Genomic DNA, 18,618 nt, shown 5'->3' on the forward strand with positions numbered 1-18,618 from the left:
TGCTCAGTCTAGGCTAGAGAATCCCCCAAAAGGAAGCATGCTGCATGCCGGTCCCCAGCTGGAATAGCGTTTCATCGTCGAAGCCGAATTCCCCGACCTCCTCGTGGAACTGCACCTCGAGATCCTCGTCTTCATAGCCCAACGTGGACATGCTGAGAACGATGATCAAAAGGTGAGTGGACCCGCGATTACAGATGGCCCGATAGCAGGATCAGAACAGCGGACGCTGGGAGACTGACTGGCTTGATGGCAGGAACTGGGCAGCGGATGGTGGAAGACTTGAAAAATAGCGAAACACAGATTCAGAAGATACGATCAGCCCAGGTACCGCCACCACTGAGGTGAACGATCAGGGAGGGAGGACGATGACGCGTTGACCATGGCTCGCTATATGTACTGTACTGCCATGTCATAGCCTCAGCAGCAACGTCATAACAGACGTCATAATGACAGGGGCTGATTGGCTATTGAGGATGGGGTGATGAGTCAGGAGACACACGTCATAACGGACGTCACGCTCCCAGGAGACCCACGTCATAACGGACGTCACACTGCCAGGAGACACGCGTCATAATGACATCACACTTGACTAAAGGTCCTTACACACCGAGCACGTTTTTTTCGTGCGATTAATTCGCACGTCAATAATATTTTCCGAACCTATATCAGTCAATGCAACCGTGCATACCGACGGCGAAGTTTCGCTGAGCGTTATTGCGGTGTTTATTTTTTCGAACCACGTTCGATTTTTCAGAAATTCGCTTCCGACGTGTACACATCTGTGGCTGTGATTGACAGGTGAGTCAAAACTCGCATCGCAATTTCGTGCCGTATATTCGCATCGCTCTTGATGTGTAAGGACCTTTACACTTGACTTATGCTGAGAGCTGATGACTATTGTGATATGCGGTAACGTGACTGGTCCTCATCTTGAAACTAGGTCGATGAGATTGTGCCAATTTATTATGGTTGTCACAACAACTTCAATGAGCCTCTGGATGACTCTCAATCCTGTCCGCATGGAAGTTTCACATTCCATGTGTGATAGTAATCACACACACACGAGTTTAAGTTTTGTTTACAAACTATGCCAAATGAAATGCAGGAAGGGAAATAGGGCGTTTAGTAGTACAGATGGTTTTGCAGGTGAGTTTTATAATCTGATTATTACCTAATGTGGGCAGGCTGGTACATGTAGGAGTGAAGCATGTAATTTGCTGTTTGTCTGTCTGTACAGTATGTTGGGACAAGTATAGAGAGCCAAAGTGGAACGTCACTTCCTGCTTCAGCACTGCACCAGAGATTTTCTTCCATTTATTTTCCCATAGACATTTCGTAAAATGCTTATAAAAATAGTTTTACTTGGTCAAACCAAATGGTTCAGCTATATTTAGACTCGGGAGAGACCATAGAACATTTCACTGGGACCAAACGTATGAAAACGTATTTCCTTTAAACCCGAATTTTTTAACGTTTTGGTCAGAGTGAAATCTTCTGCGATCTCTCCTCCTCACTTTGCCTCTCTCTCTGTACTTTGTTTGTATGAAAGAGACAACACTGCAGTGCAGTCACTTACATTAAAGGGATGTTCATTTTTTTTTTAAAGTCTAGTCCTCTTTGCTACTTACCAATGATGATATTGATTGGTAGAGTTCTTTCTCAGGACAATCCTTTCTGTTCCTCATACAGTAGTAGCTCTGGAAAGTTGGGGGGAAAAATGAATGCAAAGTCAATGGGGTCATGGTCCTGTAAGCTGACTGAGATATCCAAAAGTGTCATTCACAGTGCACACAAAGCACATTTCCGTGAGCTGCAGTCAGCTTGTACATACTGGACTGGACTGTTGACCTTGCGTTCATTTTTCGCCCAACTTTCCAGAGCTATGAGGAACAGGATGGATTTGTGCTGAGAAAGAACCCTACAAATCAACATCATCATTGGTAAGCAGTGTTGGGCAAGTTACTTTCAAAATGTAATATACTACATATTACTAGTTACTTTCATTTGAAAGTAATAAGTTACTTTACAATATCACTGTCTGTGTAGAGTAACTCGTTACTTATTACAGTACTTTTGCATTACTTTCACCAAAACAACAGCAGCAGCAGAATGACATCGCCGCCCCGGAACCATCCCGAAAAAGAATTTCAACCGACTTGAAGTCAGTGTAAACAATCCAAAATTCTAAATGTTATTCTTTTCCTTTGTTATTGTCATCTGTAGTGGTTATTTGCATAAAAACAGACAGTTTGATTAGGAAATGATTGTATCTTTATTTAAATATGTGCTTTGATTAAAACATGTTTTTACTCAATTTGTAACTTGAGTTACTGGTATAATATTACTGAAATCCTATAAGTAATAAGTTATATTACTGAGTTACTGCTAAAAGTAATATATTACATGTAATATGTTACTTTTGTAATGAGTTAACCCCAACACTGTTGGTAAGTAGCAAAATAGGGCTATTATCTTTGGTATTGTCTGAATTAAAGAGTAGAAAATAATTTGTTATCCAAAGCTTTCGAGGAGGTGAACTGGGACGTGTCCCTGGGATTTAGGGATCTATCACCTGGACAACAATGAAAGCTTGTATCATATTTACAGATTGTGTTGCCAAGAGGAAGCTATAAAAGTGGTGCCAGCAGGTCTGAACCCTGATGGACTCGTTTCCTAACCCAGGAAACTGGTGATTCATTACCATGAAGTCTATTCATGGAAAAGGTCCACAATATCCAATAAATGATGCAATAATATAATATGGAATAAATGCATTATTAGCACACACTTTTCAGTGGAGAAGGTAACTCCTGCTAAACAAAAAAGGTGCCAGTGTATCAAAGACCACTGTGAAGTCTAAATATCTAAATCTAATTATTTATATTGTTATAGTTTTGAATTTGGAAGAATTAAAGACGTGCAGAATAAAATTCCACACTAAAGTGGAAGTTTACAGACTAAACAGACTAGACATCCAGCTTAAAATATCATTCCTGATGAGTGATATTTGACTGTGACTGTGCAGAGTAGACACGCCCCCTCTGACACACAGTAGACTGTATAAGGGGCTATCACCTTCACTCTGCTGTGGTTGTCTGAGTTCACACAGCGCTAGAGGAGCATGTTTGAACCGCATGAACTTGATAGACGACTGGCTTCAGTTTCAGGAGAATGATGAAGATTTTGACGTGTAGTCGTAGTACAGCAAAGCTGCAGGTTTAGAGAAACAAAATATTGAGTGCCCTTTTTTTTCCCCAAGTACCCCAGGAATTTTGCCGCTCAGCTGCTGTCAGGTGCATCATTACCTGGCTGTTTTCTGGAGCTGGTCCTCACCACAGGCCTGGGGAGAAGGAACCAGTATGCGTGTCCTCCTGTGGGCGCTGGGTGTCTCTCTGCTTGCACAGGGCTGCCTAAGCACTCCTGATGTCACTGAGAGAGGCTGCCAAAAATGGAGCATCGAAGGAGACAACGCTTGCTGTGAGATCTGCAAACCAGGTGAGTAAAAAAAACAAAGATATGATGAGAACTTCACACGATTATGAGAGTCGATTGTATATTTGCTAAATGTGTGCGTTTGTTCAGAAGAACATTTTCGATGATGCCACTGCTGTTAAACTGAGCTGAGCGTTTAAGCCAGGCATGAAACCCAAATCAACATGGTTTTTAATGAAATACTGTATAGCCATAATGCAAGGAGGGGAAGTACAATGTTCTGCTCCTTTTCCTACTAAATTCTTTTGTTAAGAAGGGGGATTCTACATGTTAGCAAGAGCAAAGCCCCTTGTGTATGATAATGACATCATCCCCCTTGTTTATGATAATGACATCAGCCCCCTTGTTTATGATCATGACATCATCCCCCTTGTGTATGATCATGACATCATCCCCCTTGTGTATGATAAGGACAAAGAGCCTGTTACGCTATATGGATATGGCTACTGGTGCATCCCAACTTTTGAACAGTTCCCCTGCGGTGGCTGTCAGTAACCGACTGAGTTTCAGTGGTTTCTGCTAATACCACAACAAAGAGAAACCGTGTGGATGACGCAGCTGTACAGATAGTTTATTTGGAGATTGTATACATTATCTCCAGTATGTCATCATCACCAGACCACAACTTACAGCATTCTTGTATTGCTTCGAGAGATTTTTTTTTTTTTTTTTTAACTGAAGACCTGGTGCGTGATTGTTAGAAACGTGAAAGAGCAAAACATCTTAGAATACAGTTATTGTCCTCTGCTTAACGTATGTGTGTGTGTGTGTGTGTGTGTGTGTAGGAAATCGTCTGGTCAAGCGCTGTGGTCCAGACCCGAAAGCCCTTTGTACTCCATGTGAGCCTAATACCTTCACGATGCACCCTAAGAAGTATGATTGTACCAGGTGTGATCACTGTGCAGGTAGGTCACTACATCTCACCTGTGGTAACACTGCACAAGTCATTTCCTCAGTATGGTTTGGTCTGTGGAAAGCCACTCATCTTGTCATGGTATAACTCTCTCTTTCCATCTGTGTGTGTGAAGGTGCTCAGGTCCTACTGACAGCATGCACGTCCACCACTGACACAGTGTGTGGCTGTAAAGAAGGACTCAGATGTGGAGACCAGCGCTGTTCCTTCTGTATCAAGGAGTGTGGCAAAGGCGAGGAACCTGCAGAGAAACGTAAGGCAAACTAATAATCGACATAGCTGTGGAATAAATACGACATTTATGTCATTATCTGTGTGAAGTTTTAACCCTAACCCTTAACCAGTGATGTAGTGGGGAAAAAATAAGTCCAGACAATGTGATTATTACAAGGCAAACCGTCAATAATACAAACAATGACATTTTCAGAACAGCTTTGACGTATGTTTTTTGACTTCAAAGACCCCCAAGCTTCACGTCGGGCAAAAAATGTGCATAAAAGCTATTCCACAAATAAAAAGGCGAATAAACTTTTTTTTTTGTTTTACCCTCTACTACTTCTCTGGTTTTAACTATGTTTCCGCCTAGGCAAGAAAAATACTCACCACTTGAACGCTTCAGGGTATATTCAACAAAACCTGTGTGTAAAACTGTCTGACTGTCTGTACAGGTTCTTGCAGAAAATGTCCAGATGGAACCTTCAATGACCAAATTCACCAAAAGTGTAAACCTTGGAGAAACAGGTGAGATTCACCCTCCTTTTATTATTAAAATTAGCATGTCCAACCACAGTATAGTGTTTTTTTTTACAGGACAGGTCAGATGAGTCCTCTGAAAATCCTCTGTCATCTCTCAACTCATCCTGAATCTCAATTTCCTGTGTTTCTAAGCTGCCGTCCAGATGTTATTGTGGCCAATGGGACCGCAGTTAGTGACGTCAAGTGTTCTTCTAAAGAAGAAGAGAACATATCTACTCCCACTGTCATCATTGTGAGGCCTCTTAAACCTGTTCAGCCGCATGGTAAGTTGATTCTATTGTTCTAGTTGTAGTTTATGCATATAGATCCTTTTTTTATATTAAGCCAGATATAATTTCTTCTCCTGTTTTTTCTTCTTCCTCCACAGAAGAACACACAGTTTGGCCGGTAGTGATCACATGCGGTGTCATCCTCACCTGCTTGGGTTTGATAACCATCTCCATCACCATGGTGATCAACATGATCAAGAAAAGCAAGAAGACCAAGAAAAGGACGATCACACAAAAAACACCTATAATCACAACTCCGACAGGTATTTATTACTCTACTACTTCTGTTCTACCAATATGCCAAACCCATCACACATTTTAGTACTACTACTACTAACCCATGTGACATGTCTCCTTGTCATCAGATGATCCGAGGACACTGATCGCGGTAGAGTGCAGTTTCCATGAAGCCCAGCAGGAGCAAGGAAGCAGCTCCGAGTCTCTGAACTCCGGAACTCCCCTCGTATGAGTGGTCTGGGCCAGACAGAGACACCTGAAACACCTGATGAATGGAAGGGGACTGGGCCAGACAGAGACACCTGAAACACCTGATGAATGGAAGGGGACTGGGCCAGACAGAGACACCTGAAACACCTGATGAATGGAAGGGGACTGGGCCAGACAGAGACACCTGAAACACCTGATGAATGGAAGGGGACTGGGCCAGACAGAGACACCTGAAACACCTGTATTGTACAGTAATGATACCCTGCATAAGACTGGTTCTGCCTTCAGGGAGTCTGTGCCATTCTGGACTTTGGATGCCCTTGTGTGCCAGTTTCCTTGGCTCTCACTGTAACGGACGTGACAGCTACAACGTTGCCTTCACTCAATGGCTCTTTTATGCCCTCAATTCCGGGTTATAACCAAAGTGACTAGGAACAACCTTGATAGGACATAGGACAGAGATAAGATTTGCTCAACAAAAAGACCCCACTAAATGAAAGCAACCTTTTCATGATGACTGTATACAGGGGAGGAAGGGGAATTCGGCCAGCAGGGGGGTGTTTGTCTTTGACTGTTTACAGGCTTAGTTTTGTTTAGGGAGCTGTGGGAGCGTTTGTGTATCCTAGCCTTTGGCAGCAGACATAACAACACTGTAATTGAATACAGCTGACCTTAAAATCCCCCAAATAACAAAGTAGTGATGAGTCAGTGAAAAGAAACCACCTGTTGATACTTCGAGGTGGACTGATACCGACGTGTGCAGGTCTGCGCTGACATTTGCATGTTTGAGGGTGAAGGAGGTGAGCCTGGCTCTGTATGAATGTACAGTGCAGGTCACGTGGGCGTTGAGCTCGGTGTAAAACCCGGACCACAGACCGGGTTTTTACGTCTGTGACCCGCGGGCCCACGTGCCGCCTCCTCCTACACGTCTTTGGCTTTCTCCAGTCCTTACTATGCGCTCAGTGCAGCTGTCATCAGTGTTGGGGGTAACTCATTACAAAAGTAACATATTACATGTAATATATTACTTTTAGCAGTAAGTTAGGATTTCAGTAATATTATACCAGTTACTTTTTGAAGTAACTCAAGTTACATTTTGAGTTACATTTTTTTTAAATCAAAGCACATATTTAAAAAAGATACAATAATTTCCTATATATTATAGATGACAATAACAAAGGAAAAGAGTAACAATGACATTTAGAATTTTGGATTGTTTACACTGACTTCAAGGCGGTTGAAATTATTCTTCGGGATGGTTCCGGGGCGGCGATGTCATTCTGCTGCTGCTGTCGTTTTGGTAAAAGCAACGCAAAAGCAGTGTAATAAGTAACAAGTTACTCTGCACAGACAGTAATATTGTAAAGTACCGTAATACTTTCAAATGAAAGTAACTAGTAATATGTAGTATATTACATTTTGAAAGTAACTTGCCCAACATTGGCTGTCATACACCCCCCATTTACACCTGGTTTTTAAATGCGACCTGTATCCAGATAAGTTATCTGGATACAGGTCGCATTTAAAAACCAGTTGCAAACGGGGTGTGAAGCTACTGCTTCTGATGACCTCCTGAATGTACAGTCATGATGATGGAGACGTGATGTGAGGCACAATGTTCCTCTGGGTCATTTATTATCTTAATGACTCAGCAAGACGTGCGTCAGCATTTCTAGGTCATTGATCATATTATTAATAACTAGTGTAGCGTGTCTTAAACTACCCCCTACTTTACAATAACAGGAAGAATCTGCTCTTTCCTGATATTGCCACAGGAATGCTAAAAAGTCCACGGTGGAGGGGATTCCCTCCTAAACAGAGGGAGCTCTGACAGCATGTAAAAGCAGTAATCCAACAGCATATCGGCATGACAGCAAAGCACCGACAGCCTGAGAGAGAGCGTGTGTATTTAGCAAACTTACTTTGAGGCATTTATGATGGTCCAATGCGTTCGTACAAGCTGAGTCATTGTTGCGCAAGCGTGTGTCTCAGCAGCTGGAATAGATCTACTGTTGAGATTGAAATGTCAGATTATGATTAGTCATTCATTAGTGAGATTCTTGTGAAATGTGTCACATTGGGAAATCCTCATGACAAACATGACACACCATTGGTAAATAGACAGACACGCTAACACTCAGGCTGGGTCATGTGGGGGGAGGGGAGCACTCAGGCTGGGTCATGTGGGGGGAGGGGAGCACTCAGGCTGGGTCATGTGTGTGTGTGTGTGTGTGGGGGGGGGGTACTTGTCTTTGCTTTTTCTTCGAATTGGCAATCAGAGCTAGTGCAACTTTATTTTCCAACGCATTGCTCTGTGCCCTACTGTAGCTACATGTAGCAGGCACACTGCACAGTCTTCTTGATGAATCAGTTGACATTCAAAGTTCACGTGTGTGGGTCTCTCTGTGGAAATATTAGCCCACACCCATAGTAATGTAAATGACTCACACGGAAGTTACGTCTGTTAGAAGACCACAAATGCAAAAGAGGTGCTACCTTCGGAAGAGAGTTACAGTATAATTTGTGGGGTCATGTCAGGTAGCCTATACTGTTTCCATGCGAGCTGCAGTGGCACGTACAGTACCTGTCAACGGTCACTTGATTTATCTCTTGCACTTCTCATTTGTATAATGTAATATATTTATCTCAGGGAATATCCATACAGGTTTATTTTTTTATTTGTCTTCAAAACTGTACATGGACACTGGACTGTAACTGCACTATCAATTATTTTATAACATTTTCAAATGGTGAATAAAAAAATGTTACTTTTATACAGACTTACTATTCACATGTGAACTGAGCACTCAGCCATGCATTTCATAGATAAATGAAAAACAAAATGAGTGTAGCCTACGATAGAATGTTTTTAAATCTGGGAGTAAAATAAATAAATAAAATCTTTGGAGACCAGTTTATATTTATGTAAAAAAAGAAAAGAAAAAAGAAATGTGTTACACAACAGGACTCAAACCCCTATGTAAATGCAATAAGGTTTTCTGTAGTATAAAACATTTTTTTATCTGACTTATGATTGGCTCTACTGATAGAACTCAACTAAGAAAATATACAAAAATATGAGTTGGATACATTTCCATGTGCATATTAACATTATTGCAATAGAGTGCCGAAGTCCTCTTCTGCCTTCAGAATACGCACCAAGGGATTTCATCTGCCATTCATTTTTCCATCTACATTTCGTAAAATTCTTATAAAAATTGTTTTACTTTGTCAAACCAGGTGATTTAGCTATATTTAGAATCAGGAGAGACCATAGAAGATTTCACTTGGACCAAAAAAATAATAATCAAAAAATCAAAAAAAGAACATTTTGTTATTTTTTTTTAGCTGGTCTGAGTTAAATGCTTTTATTGAGTGAAATCTTATATGGTCTCTCCTGATTTTAAATACTGTATAACTGAATCCAGCCTTGGTTTGACAAAGTACAACTTTTTACAAGCATTTTTACGAGATGAATTATCTATGGAAAAATGAATGGCTGATAACACCCCTTGGTACGTATGCTGCATGAGGAAGAGGGTGTGACTTTGGCACTTTATAACTCTAACCTAGTGTGTTGTGCTATATGTTCAGAGAGGAAATTCCATTTATGAAGAAAGGTTAAATAAGTTCATTTGATTGTCAGGTGTAAACACAAGTTGGAGTGCTGCCAAAATACTTTCAAATAAAGTTTGGCAGAAACTCCAACAGTTGATGTCGTAAGGCAGTTGCAGTAACCATGTATTTATGTGTGTGGTGTACTACTACAGTACAAAGTTGAGTTGAGTACACCAGGGGAATCCTAGGGTATTCACAAATTGCCCAATGTTACTGTTCATGTAGATAAGAACGTTTAATTTACACTGAGGACTTCTCGGTAACTTCCCGTCAGTATATTTCTTTCATAACTAGGAGTGATTTGAAAAGAAATCTGGGATCAGGGATAAATACAGGTCTTCAAACAAATATTCACAAATAGAGCATCTTGGATACTTTACAAATAATACTCTCCAAACTAAATAAAGACAAATAAAAGTTACATAATAAAAAAAAAGGTATACTGATTAAATTAAACCCTTTCATCATCACTGAAGACTAGACAATGAATTAGAATACTTCAATAAACCACAGTTTTTTCCCTTTTGAAAATCACAGCCATCAAGACATTTTCTAACATTTTGCGTCCCAATTTCCCCCCACCTGTTTAAAGTGCTAGTTGGGACAGCTGGTAGAGAAAACCAGGTTCTGGCATTTTTCAACCCGGTGGAGTAATGTGTTAGCAGAACTGATATTTAGTGTTAAATTAATGTCTGTAGTTGTAATGTGTAGCAGAACCGATATTTCGTGTTAATAAAATGTCTGTAGTTGTAATGTGTAGCAGAACCGATATTTCGTGTTAATAAAATGTCTGTAGTTGTAATGTGTAGCAGAACCGATATTTCGTGTTAATAAAATGTCTGTAGTTGTAATGTGTTAGCAGAACTGATATTTAGTGTTAAATTAATGTCTGTAGTTGTAATGTGTAGCAGAACCGATATTTCGTGTTAATAAAATGTCTGTAGTTGTCTGCGCTCTGACGTTCTGTCTCTGACATTACTGCTGCTTACAATTCTCCTTCTTCTCTTTGGCTTTGGTGCGTCCTGATTTGTCGCTTTGCCGCTTGGTGGGCGGGATGAAGGTGGGCTCCTCCAATGAGTCGTGTAAGCCGGAGTGTGGGATGGCAAGTGGCTGACAGGCCGGGCCTACAGAATACGAAGGCGAAAGCGAGTCCATGAGAAACGGTCCAACCATTATTAAAACGTCTCATTTAACGTGCTCTGTGTCATGCCTGCAGTACCTGTTTGTGCCCCTCGGAGGGTCTCGCTGCCTTGCCTCCGAGCCTGGAAGGTTGGGTCCAGCTCCTCTGCGATGTTTCTGATCTGCTGGGCTGGTCTGCAAAGACAACCGTTGTGGGTCAACAGAAGTGGAAGACATGTGCCGATTAGGACAGACATTCATGGACTTATCAACAGAGACAGTTACGCTATGGTGGAGACGGGGCTGGGCGGCTGGTTCTCTGGAGAGAAGTCCTCAGTGGGGGAAGGAAGGCCCTCTGAGTCCAGTCTCTCCCGCTGGACCTGAGACAGTGGACACAGGACACAGGAATTCTGAAGTTCAATTCAGTACCTTTTAAGACCTTTTTTTAAGACCCTTTCAATATATTCAACGCCACTTTCGTCACATCAGCGACGCACCTTTACCTTACTATACATTGATTTTGAGATTGCAAAACTAAACTTATTATCATAACTCCTATGGACCACAAACAATACATCAATACAACAGAAATCAGACATCCCGGGAGGAAACAAAGCTCAAGAGAATGAATTGAGTAGAAGACGCTGGTAGAACGAAGAGATACGGGACGGGTAGAGCGAGGGGAGATGGTCCACTAGTGAATCGATCGCGGATGGTGTCGTTTTCTCCCGTCAGGGCTATTGATAGTATTCTGTTACATCACCACACGGCCATCTTGGTAGGAAAATAGCAGGTGATTGTAATCAATTAACAGGTGATTTACAATCAAGTGACACAACCAGCCAATGAGCTGTGTGTATTGCAGCGCCATATTGGTAGGAAAATGCTTGTGACGTCATGGGAATACTATGAATACCCACTAAAACCACCGGGTTAAAATAATTGCTTCTTTCCAACAGCAGTCAGAACACTCAACTCCCCCTGCCAACCCCCCCGCCCCCTATCTGGACCTCTCTTGCTTGTGTTGTAATGTCTTAATATGTTGTTGTGTTTGTTTTGTCTTTCCTTTTGCACTGGAACTGAGTCACCATGCTGTAACAAACAATTCCCACCAACACTGCTGCGTGGCACTAATAAAGTATCTTATCTTTCGCAGAAGGATTAAAAAGAAGTCAAATGAATCACCAAATATACTTTGGCCGGCCCGCACAAGTAAAGGTCTATGTGTGGGAAAGTCGTGACTAACCCGAAGGCAAGCGTTACCTAATAACAGTAACCCGCTAATTAAAGGAGCAAAATAGGGGCAAAACAAATAAATTCACACAAACTTTTAGCACACCAACTCTTTGGACAAATAGGTTCTTTAAATTAATAGCTACAAAATGTAATACTGTACCTCATAAAGCGGCGATTAAGATTTTGATTACTTTACCTTAATTTTCACTATTGATTTATTACCTTAATACTTTGTAGGACCCCGCGGATACCCGGGGGGGTATAATGACTCATACCAGTCGTAGTATCAATCATAATTATGCTCATTATTAATGAGCAAGGTGTCAACTAACCTGGGAACTCGATCTTGTAAACCGGTTAAAAAGGGCAGGCACTTTAAAAAAAATACTTGGCAGGTGATTGGATGAACCATCTGTCTATCACAAGCTAACTTCAAACACTTAGGACCGCCTCCTCCTTCCTCGGACGCTGATTGGTCCGTCCACTGGATTCAAACCAGATTTGTCGCGTGATCATGATCTCACTCTCGCACGAATCCAGCTGCCTCGCAAAGTTGCAGTCGGTGTCAACAAGGTGCCCAGTGAAAGAGTCAAGATTTACAAATATCTACGGATAGAAATTGATGACCAGTTGAAGTTTAACGAATGTGCCACTGTGAAGGTAAAACAAAAGAAGCATTTTAATCTAATATATACATTTGGCAATGTGGACTCTGTTTCTCTGTCTGTTTCAAGAATTTTGTCCGGCCACAGCTATGCCGTTTTACGTGCGATCGGGCTGTAACTTTCAGGGCGTGTAAAGAGCACCCGTGCGGGTGACCTGACGGAGCTGGATTTTTTGAATTAGGGCAGATTAATTGCCCTAAGGCTGAGGCTATAGTTCAGTGATGATGTCATCAGTGATGTCATACATAGGCATTGTGACATCACTGATGATGTCATCAGTGACAGACACACACGAGAGAGACTGAGGGAGAGAGAGAGGGAGACATTGCGTGTGCACCCATAGGGCAGGCGAGGCTATGCAACAGACGAGCTGCGTATGCAAGCTGCAGGGCCAGCTCGGCAAGCTGCAGGGCGGGCGAGGCCATGCAGCGGGCAAGCCTAGGAATCGAGCACGTGAGAGATGCCTAGTTGTTTTACAAGGCTGTCTTTCAAAGCATCCTGTCCTTTGGCCTGACAACCAAGACCAAAATAAGTTACAGCGCATGATTAAGATGGTGATCATTGGGTGTGACTGTGACCAGATGTCAGCTGCCCAGTTGTGTAAAGAAGACCTCATTAAATGCAATGGCCACTTCCGCTTTTTTTACTGGATGAAGATGCCAAGCTTTTGGCCCCAGACTACTGTAAGCCATTGGGGCAAAGGAAGGATTCTGCAAAGGGAAATAAGAACAACCAGGTTCAGCAAGTCTTTTGTTCCTTCAGCAATTAGACTGCTGAATGAGAGGGTCAGTGCTAAACATCACATTAGATGGTTTTGGAAGTTGCAACGTGCAATGCTTAGGCCGGGCTACAGTTGGGGTCAGAAGTTTGCATACACTAAGTTGGCGGTGCTTTTAAACAGCTGGGAAAATTCCAGAAAATGATGTCATGGCTTTAGAAGCTTCTGATAGGATAATAATAATAATAATAATAATAATAATAATAATAATAATAATAATAATAACTTGGATTTATATAGCGCCTTTGAAGAAACCCAAGGACGCTTTACAGAAGTGACACATAAAAACAAACCAATAGAACAGAACAGAGAGAGCAGAGGAGACTATAGGCCAAAGGCTAATTGACATCATTTGAATCAATTGGAGGTGTGCCTGTAGTATTTGCACTTATATTTTCTTTGTGACTTGTTTTTTTTACTTTGACACCTGGTACCTGACACCTGAATTTCCCTATCCGGAATAATAAAGTTACCTTGACCTTGATCTGATTGAAATGATACTGGCAGTATAACTGGCAGTTATAGTAATATGTAATGTACTACAATCATTACATGAATGATTACCAACTGTTGTACAGTAATAGAAAGTGAAACGTCTTTTGTGTAACAATGGGGGGTTTGTTCAAACAAAGAAACCCCTCGTATAAGAGAAGTCCCAGTTGTGCGACAATAGAACTCCCAAGAACTGCCACCACTATGCAGTTTTTTTAAGCGGGGGGTGGGGAAACATACCAAAAGATCTGGTGAACACATGTATTAAAAAAAACAATGTGTCCTTGAGAGATGAAGACCTGGGATTTTTTTTAACATCCAAGATTTTTTGTTTGTTGATTTCCTGCTATGGATGGTGGTGAGGCAAGAATGCCAAGACAAGTCACTGAGACCGTGGTGACGGTTACCTGCTGTCTCTCTCTGGCAGATCTTCTGTCATGCTGGTTGATCATCTCTCTGTGTTCGCGCCATGATGCCGGTCCTTCCAGCTCACGGGACCTACGCTTGGACTTGACTTCCTGCTTCTGCATAAATCGTGCAATTTCCTGTCGCAATAAAACGTGATAAGATACTGTAAAACTCCACAAGACAGACGTCAAACTATACAAGTGCACAAGCCAGTGGCAAAGATGATTATTCTACCTCGTCCTGAGCCACTTGGGCCACTCTGAAGTCTCCCTGTGGGTAAGAGTTGCGTGGAGAGGGCTGAGGGCTCTGTAAAGAAAAGATCATGGGAGTATTTTACAGTCCAAACTGCAATGATCCAAGCCCTATTGAGCTGCTATAGTAACCCAGTAGTACAGGGATACTCGACTTGCTTTGCCCGGGGGCCACTTTGGTGAAATGATAGAAGGCCAGGGGCCAGTTAATAAACAAACAATATACATTTTTCTGTAGTGGATTGTAGGTTTTTGGCGTGTCAGCTGAAGTTTAGTCTGACAATGTTGTGCATACCGGATAGTTAGTTAGGTTAAGTACATATATATATATAAGTGCCTGGGTAGCGAGCAGACGGCAGTATTTGACAATTTAGCACCTAAATCATAGATTATTGAAAGATATTCCATATTCCAGACTGACATGACATGAACATTTGGACACTTATTCAGCGGGTATCTTGCATGTTGCGTTCAGGTGCACTGTAAAAAAAAAAAAAAAAAAAAAATGCAATTCCATTGCAAAAAAAATGGCCTGCGGGCCACAAGTTGAGTATCACTGCAATAGTATGTCATGTGAACTCTTAGGTCTCTCACCCTCCTCACCTGCCCGTCCTCTTCCTCCTGCAGCCTGCGTGCCAGCTCCTCGTCCTGTAGGACCTGCTGCAGCTCGCCCAGGTGCAGCGCCGCCCCCTCTGCCTCCAGCTGCACTGCAGCTCCTGTGGGAAAGGTGGGACAGCGTCAGCATCAATCTGGACCATCCCACGGGACTGAAGGGACGGGGAGGACCATCCCACGGGACTGAAGGTGACGGGGAGGACCAAACGCAAAAGGATAGTGGAAGAAAAACAGGAACATAAGATTAAGGGTTCCCACGCATTCTTCAATATCAAATTCAATGTCTTTAAGGACTTCTTCCCAGGCCCAGTTCCCTCAAATTCAAGGACCCAACATAGCACAGTTTGAGACCCTGATCGAGGTGAATGACTTCCATCACTTTTTTAGAATGAGAACGAGCAGACGTTACGGACGCTCACAGACAACAATTAAAGGGAGAGGCTTGAATGTGTGAAGTTGTGAACACTTCTCGAGTTCAAGTTAGTTTATTTAGATAGACTAGACACAGAGCGCGCTGCGAACAGTCGGTCTGCGTGGGGGGGGGAACGCTCACCCAACCTTACTTCTATTTTCCCCCACGGCTGTGGGCGTTCCCACAGACAGACAGACTGTATCTATAGCCTAGTTCACAACAAGCAGGTCTCAGGGGACTTTACAGAGAATGTGTCTAGCTAGATCTAACAAAACACAATCAATGAACAAAACTGAACAAACTTAGACAAGCATAGCAAAAACTATGCTGTGTTATATATCAGACTACGTGCAGACAGCGGAATGTAGCCTATTTACTCGTTATTAAAAAATATCAATTTCGATTCTTGCACAAAATTCAAGCACTTTCAAAGATCCATGTCTGTCTATTTTCAAAAACTTTCAAAGGCCTTGATTTTTCCCCCTCAAATTTTTCTTTCCCTTTCAAGGATTTCAGGGACCCGTGGGAACCCTGGTGACAATGAAAAACAGGATGAATCACACATATGAATCAGCAGCCGTGCTGAACCAGAGGCTCAGGGCAGGCAAACAAAGACCAAACACCTGAATCACGGCAAGAGATGACAGGATGCAGAGAAGACGGCAGGTAGAGGCATGTAGAGAGATGCTGAAAAAGAGACTGAAGAGTTTCTATTCTCTACGGGGAACAAAGACTGAGAGATGAGGATGAAAAAAAGCACGCTCGCTGAAAATCATTTCAGGACTATCGGGATTTACGGACAGAAAAACGGGAAGATATCCCACTCGAGTGAGAGAGCCCTTTTTTCTACGTCACCACAAAAGCCCACATTTCTCCAGATTTGACGACGATTGAGGGAGGGAATGTGAGAGGAGGAGGAGCAGATGCACACACAGAGGTAGGGGGGCGGAGCTTTGGAAGCTCCCCCCCCTCTGCAAGTTTAGGAGTTTGGCTGCAGTTCCGGGCGTTACCTGCTGGCGCGTGCCGTGACCTACTCCCGGTGGAAGCCCGAGTGCTGCTGAGACTTTGGCTACGCTGCGGGTGTCTTCGGCGGGGTCGTTCTACTCTCCTCTCCTCTAATCTCCTCTCCTCCTCCTCCTCCTCCTCTGAGCTCAACGCTTCCTCCGTCTCCTTCTGCCAACACCTGCGCTCGCTCCTTGTCCTCCTGACTCTGCAATCACCGCTGGCGTAACTTGCGTCCTCCTCCCTCTCGTCATCCTGAGCGTATCTGTCCCCTCTCCACCTTCTCCACACGCTGCCCGCCATTTCTCTGTCGGCCAGACCTGAATCTCGACCACACTCCTCATAGACCTGCGCCCCATCGTACTCCACATTATCCGAGGTGTCGTGATGATGGTGCCTCTGTTGTCGGTCTCCTCTAGAATCTCTCTCACTGTTCTCTCGGTAGGACGTTGATGTCCTCCTCTCCCTGACATCTCCGTGGTAGCTGCGCCTGGTGCCGGCGGCTCTCTGGAAGACCTGCTTCGGGTGTGGTTGGTGGGAGTCGCCGTATGAGGCCTCACTCCCGTCCAGCACCTGGCTGTCTCTGCTTTGAGGCCTGGTTTGCTGCTGCGGTGACGCCTCCTGCTGGGCGCCGTGCCTCACAAACACACCCCTCGCTCTGAGGACCTGACCCAGCATCTCCCACACTCGGCTGCCTTCACCCTGGGAACTGGTACAGCTCGAGGTATCATCCTGAAAGCGGACACGTTTGTCATTGCTGTCGTTATAGCTCCAGGTCCGTGCCGAGTCTCTTTCACTGCGTCTGTCTCTGCTCGGTAGTCTGACAGATTCACTGCGACTGCATCGTCTTTCTCTTACCTCTCCTGACCTCGAGTCCCCATCATGCCCTCTGTTCCTACGCCAACCCTCACCCTCCCCTCTGTGGCTCCTTTCACGTTCCCCATTCCTCGGCCTCCTCTCCTCCAGGTCACCACCATATTTATGATGGTCCTCCTCGTGCCACTCCCCTCTGTCCTCCACCCGGCCTCTGCCTTCCTGAGTGAAGCTGTTGCGAGCGTGCGAGAGACTTTTGTAGTTTCTCTCTCGTGGCTGATGATACAAAGACGCCCGGCGTTGACAAGGAGCCGTGTTGACTCTTTTATCTGGTCTCTGGGACCACCAGGCCGAGAGCTGCTCAGAGAAAACCGTGTCAGAGTCCTCAGAGTCCTCACTCACAGAAAGTTCTGTCAAGCCGTTCCTGATTTGCCTCATAGAAACGGCGTGTCCTTCATTTGACCGTGGCGTTGAGTTCTTCCGAGCTGCTGCTGCTATTCCCCTGGGGGGCTCAGTCTGAGGCCCATTGAAGTCTGAACGGGTGTGAGAGGTAGAACATTGCCACCTGGTGGCAGCAGACGGGTGGTGCTGCTGCCCCTCTCCTTGCTGAAGGCTGCCGAGTGTGTGCTGGTGAGCAGGACCACTGGTGCTGCCTTTAGTTAAGCCAAACATGCAAACACAAAAGCAGGGAGGGTGGGGGCTGTTAGTGGCCATTAGGCAAGTGCAATACATTAAGTGGTAACACATAACATTAAAGGTATACTATGCAACTATTTCATCAAAAAACAAAATATACACGCATACAAAAGTTTCCCCTATTAATCATCATTTATGGCCCATTGGAATTGTGTGGGGGTGTGTTTACATGGAGGGACACTGCCCTCTGCCTGTTTTTGACAATGTTTCGGTTTTCCAGGAAGTTTTTGGGTGGATAGAGGTCCACGTGGGAGCTGTATAACGCCCAGCCAATAACATCGCTCACATCGTAACAGCCAGCCAATAGCATCGCTAAGATGTTCTCAGAGGAACCCCTCAGCAGAGCGGAGTCAGCACGGACTAAAACCAGGAAATAGAGCTCCTTCCCAGATCAATGTTTGAGCTGTTTGAACCATCCCTCGATGGTTTGAAGGTATGTGTGTGTGTTTATTTGTGTTTTTAATAGGATAACCGCTGTGAAACTATCAGAAAATAACGTTTAATCCCTGCGTTTGAATGGTTTACCAGCGCTCTCTCTCCCCACATAAACACAACCTCGCTCGACCACATAAACACAGAACACATCAAAACAATGTCCCATCACTAAAACACACACAGGGTGCAGCGTCTCTTAAC

At 43.7% G+C, this 18,618-nt stretch overlaps 2 protein-coding genes across 4 annotated transcripts in view; one reads left to right on the forward strand and one right to left on the reverse strand.

Annotated features, from left to right (window-relative positions):
* The first annotated feature begins 3,203 nt into the window (after positions 1-3,203).
* tnfrsf9a (tumor necrosis factor receptor superfamily, member 9a) lies at positions 3,204-6,067 on the forward strand. Its single transcript, XM_083641170.1, has 7 exons — positions 3,204-3,495; positions 4,278-4,397; positions 4,521-4,658; positions 5,074-5,146; positions 5,294-5,424; positions 5,529-5,693; positions 5,796-6,067. The coding sequence occupies exons 1-7, from the start codon at positions 3,360-3,362 to the stop codon at positions 5,897-5,899; spliced, it is 867 nt and encodes a 288-aa protein (XP_083497296.1). The 5' UTR covers positions 3,204-3,359; the 3' UTR covers positions 5,900-6,067.
* Positions 6,068-8,162: 2,095 nt separating this feature from the next.
* ccdc187 (coiled-coil domain containing 187) overlaps positions 8,163-18,618 on the reverse strand; it is a 30,004-nt gene continuing 19,548 nt past the window's right edge. For 2 of the 3 annotated variants that reach the window (XM_083641789.1, XM_083641787.1), the window contains exons 7-13: positions 16,482-17,939; positions 15,039-15,160; positions 14,428-14,499; positions 14,193-14,330; positions 10,900-10,994; positions 10,715-10,809; positions 8,163-10,619 (exon numbers count right to left, since the gene is read on the reverse strand). In XM_083641789.1, coding sequence (XP_083497915.1) covers positions 10,471-10,619; positions 10,715-10,809; positions 10,900-10,994; positions 14,193-14,330; positions 14,428-14,499; positions 15,039-15,160; positions 16,482-17,939 — 2,129 coding nt within the window. In that variant the 3' untranslated portion in view covers positions 8,163-10,470. The remainder of the gene's footprint in view (positions 10,620-10,714; positions 10,810-10,899; positions 10,995-14,192; positions 14,331-14,427; positions 14,500-15,038; positions 15,161-16,481; positions 17,940-18,618) is intronic. The other variant, XM_083641788.1, reaches the window with a different exon arrangement.

Source organism: Poromitra crassiceps, assembly GCF_964638095.1.
Source record: "Poromitra crassiceps genome assembly, chromosome: 8".
NCBI classification, from domain to species: domain Eukaryota; kingdom Metazoa; phylum Chordata; class Actinopteri; order Beryciformes; family Melamphaidae; genus Poromitra; species Poromitra crassiceps.

What these genes read in the sequence shown, in the direction of transcription:
- tnfrsf9a (XM_083641170.1), top strand. Translation starts at nt 3,360, where the DNA reads ATGCGTGTCCTCCTGTGGGCGCTGGGTGTCTCTCTGCTTGCACAGGGC. An exon ending in CTGTGAGATCTGCAAACCAG is followed by an intron (nt 3,496 to 4,277) that starts GTGAGTAAAAAA and finishes GTGTGTGTGTAG; the next exon opens with GAAATCGTCTGGTCAAGCGC. An exon ending in TAAACCTGTTCAGCCGCATG is followed by an intron (nt 5,425 to 5,528) that starts GTAAGTTGATTC and finishes CTTCCTCCACAG; the next exon opens with AAGAACACACAGTTTGGCCG.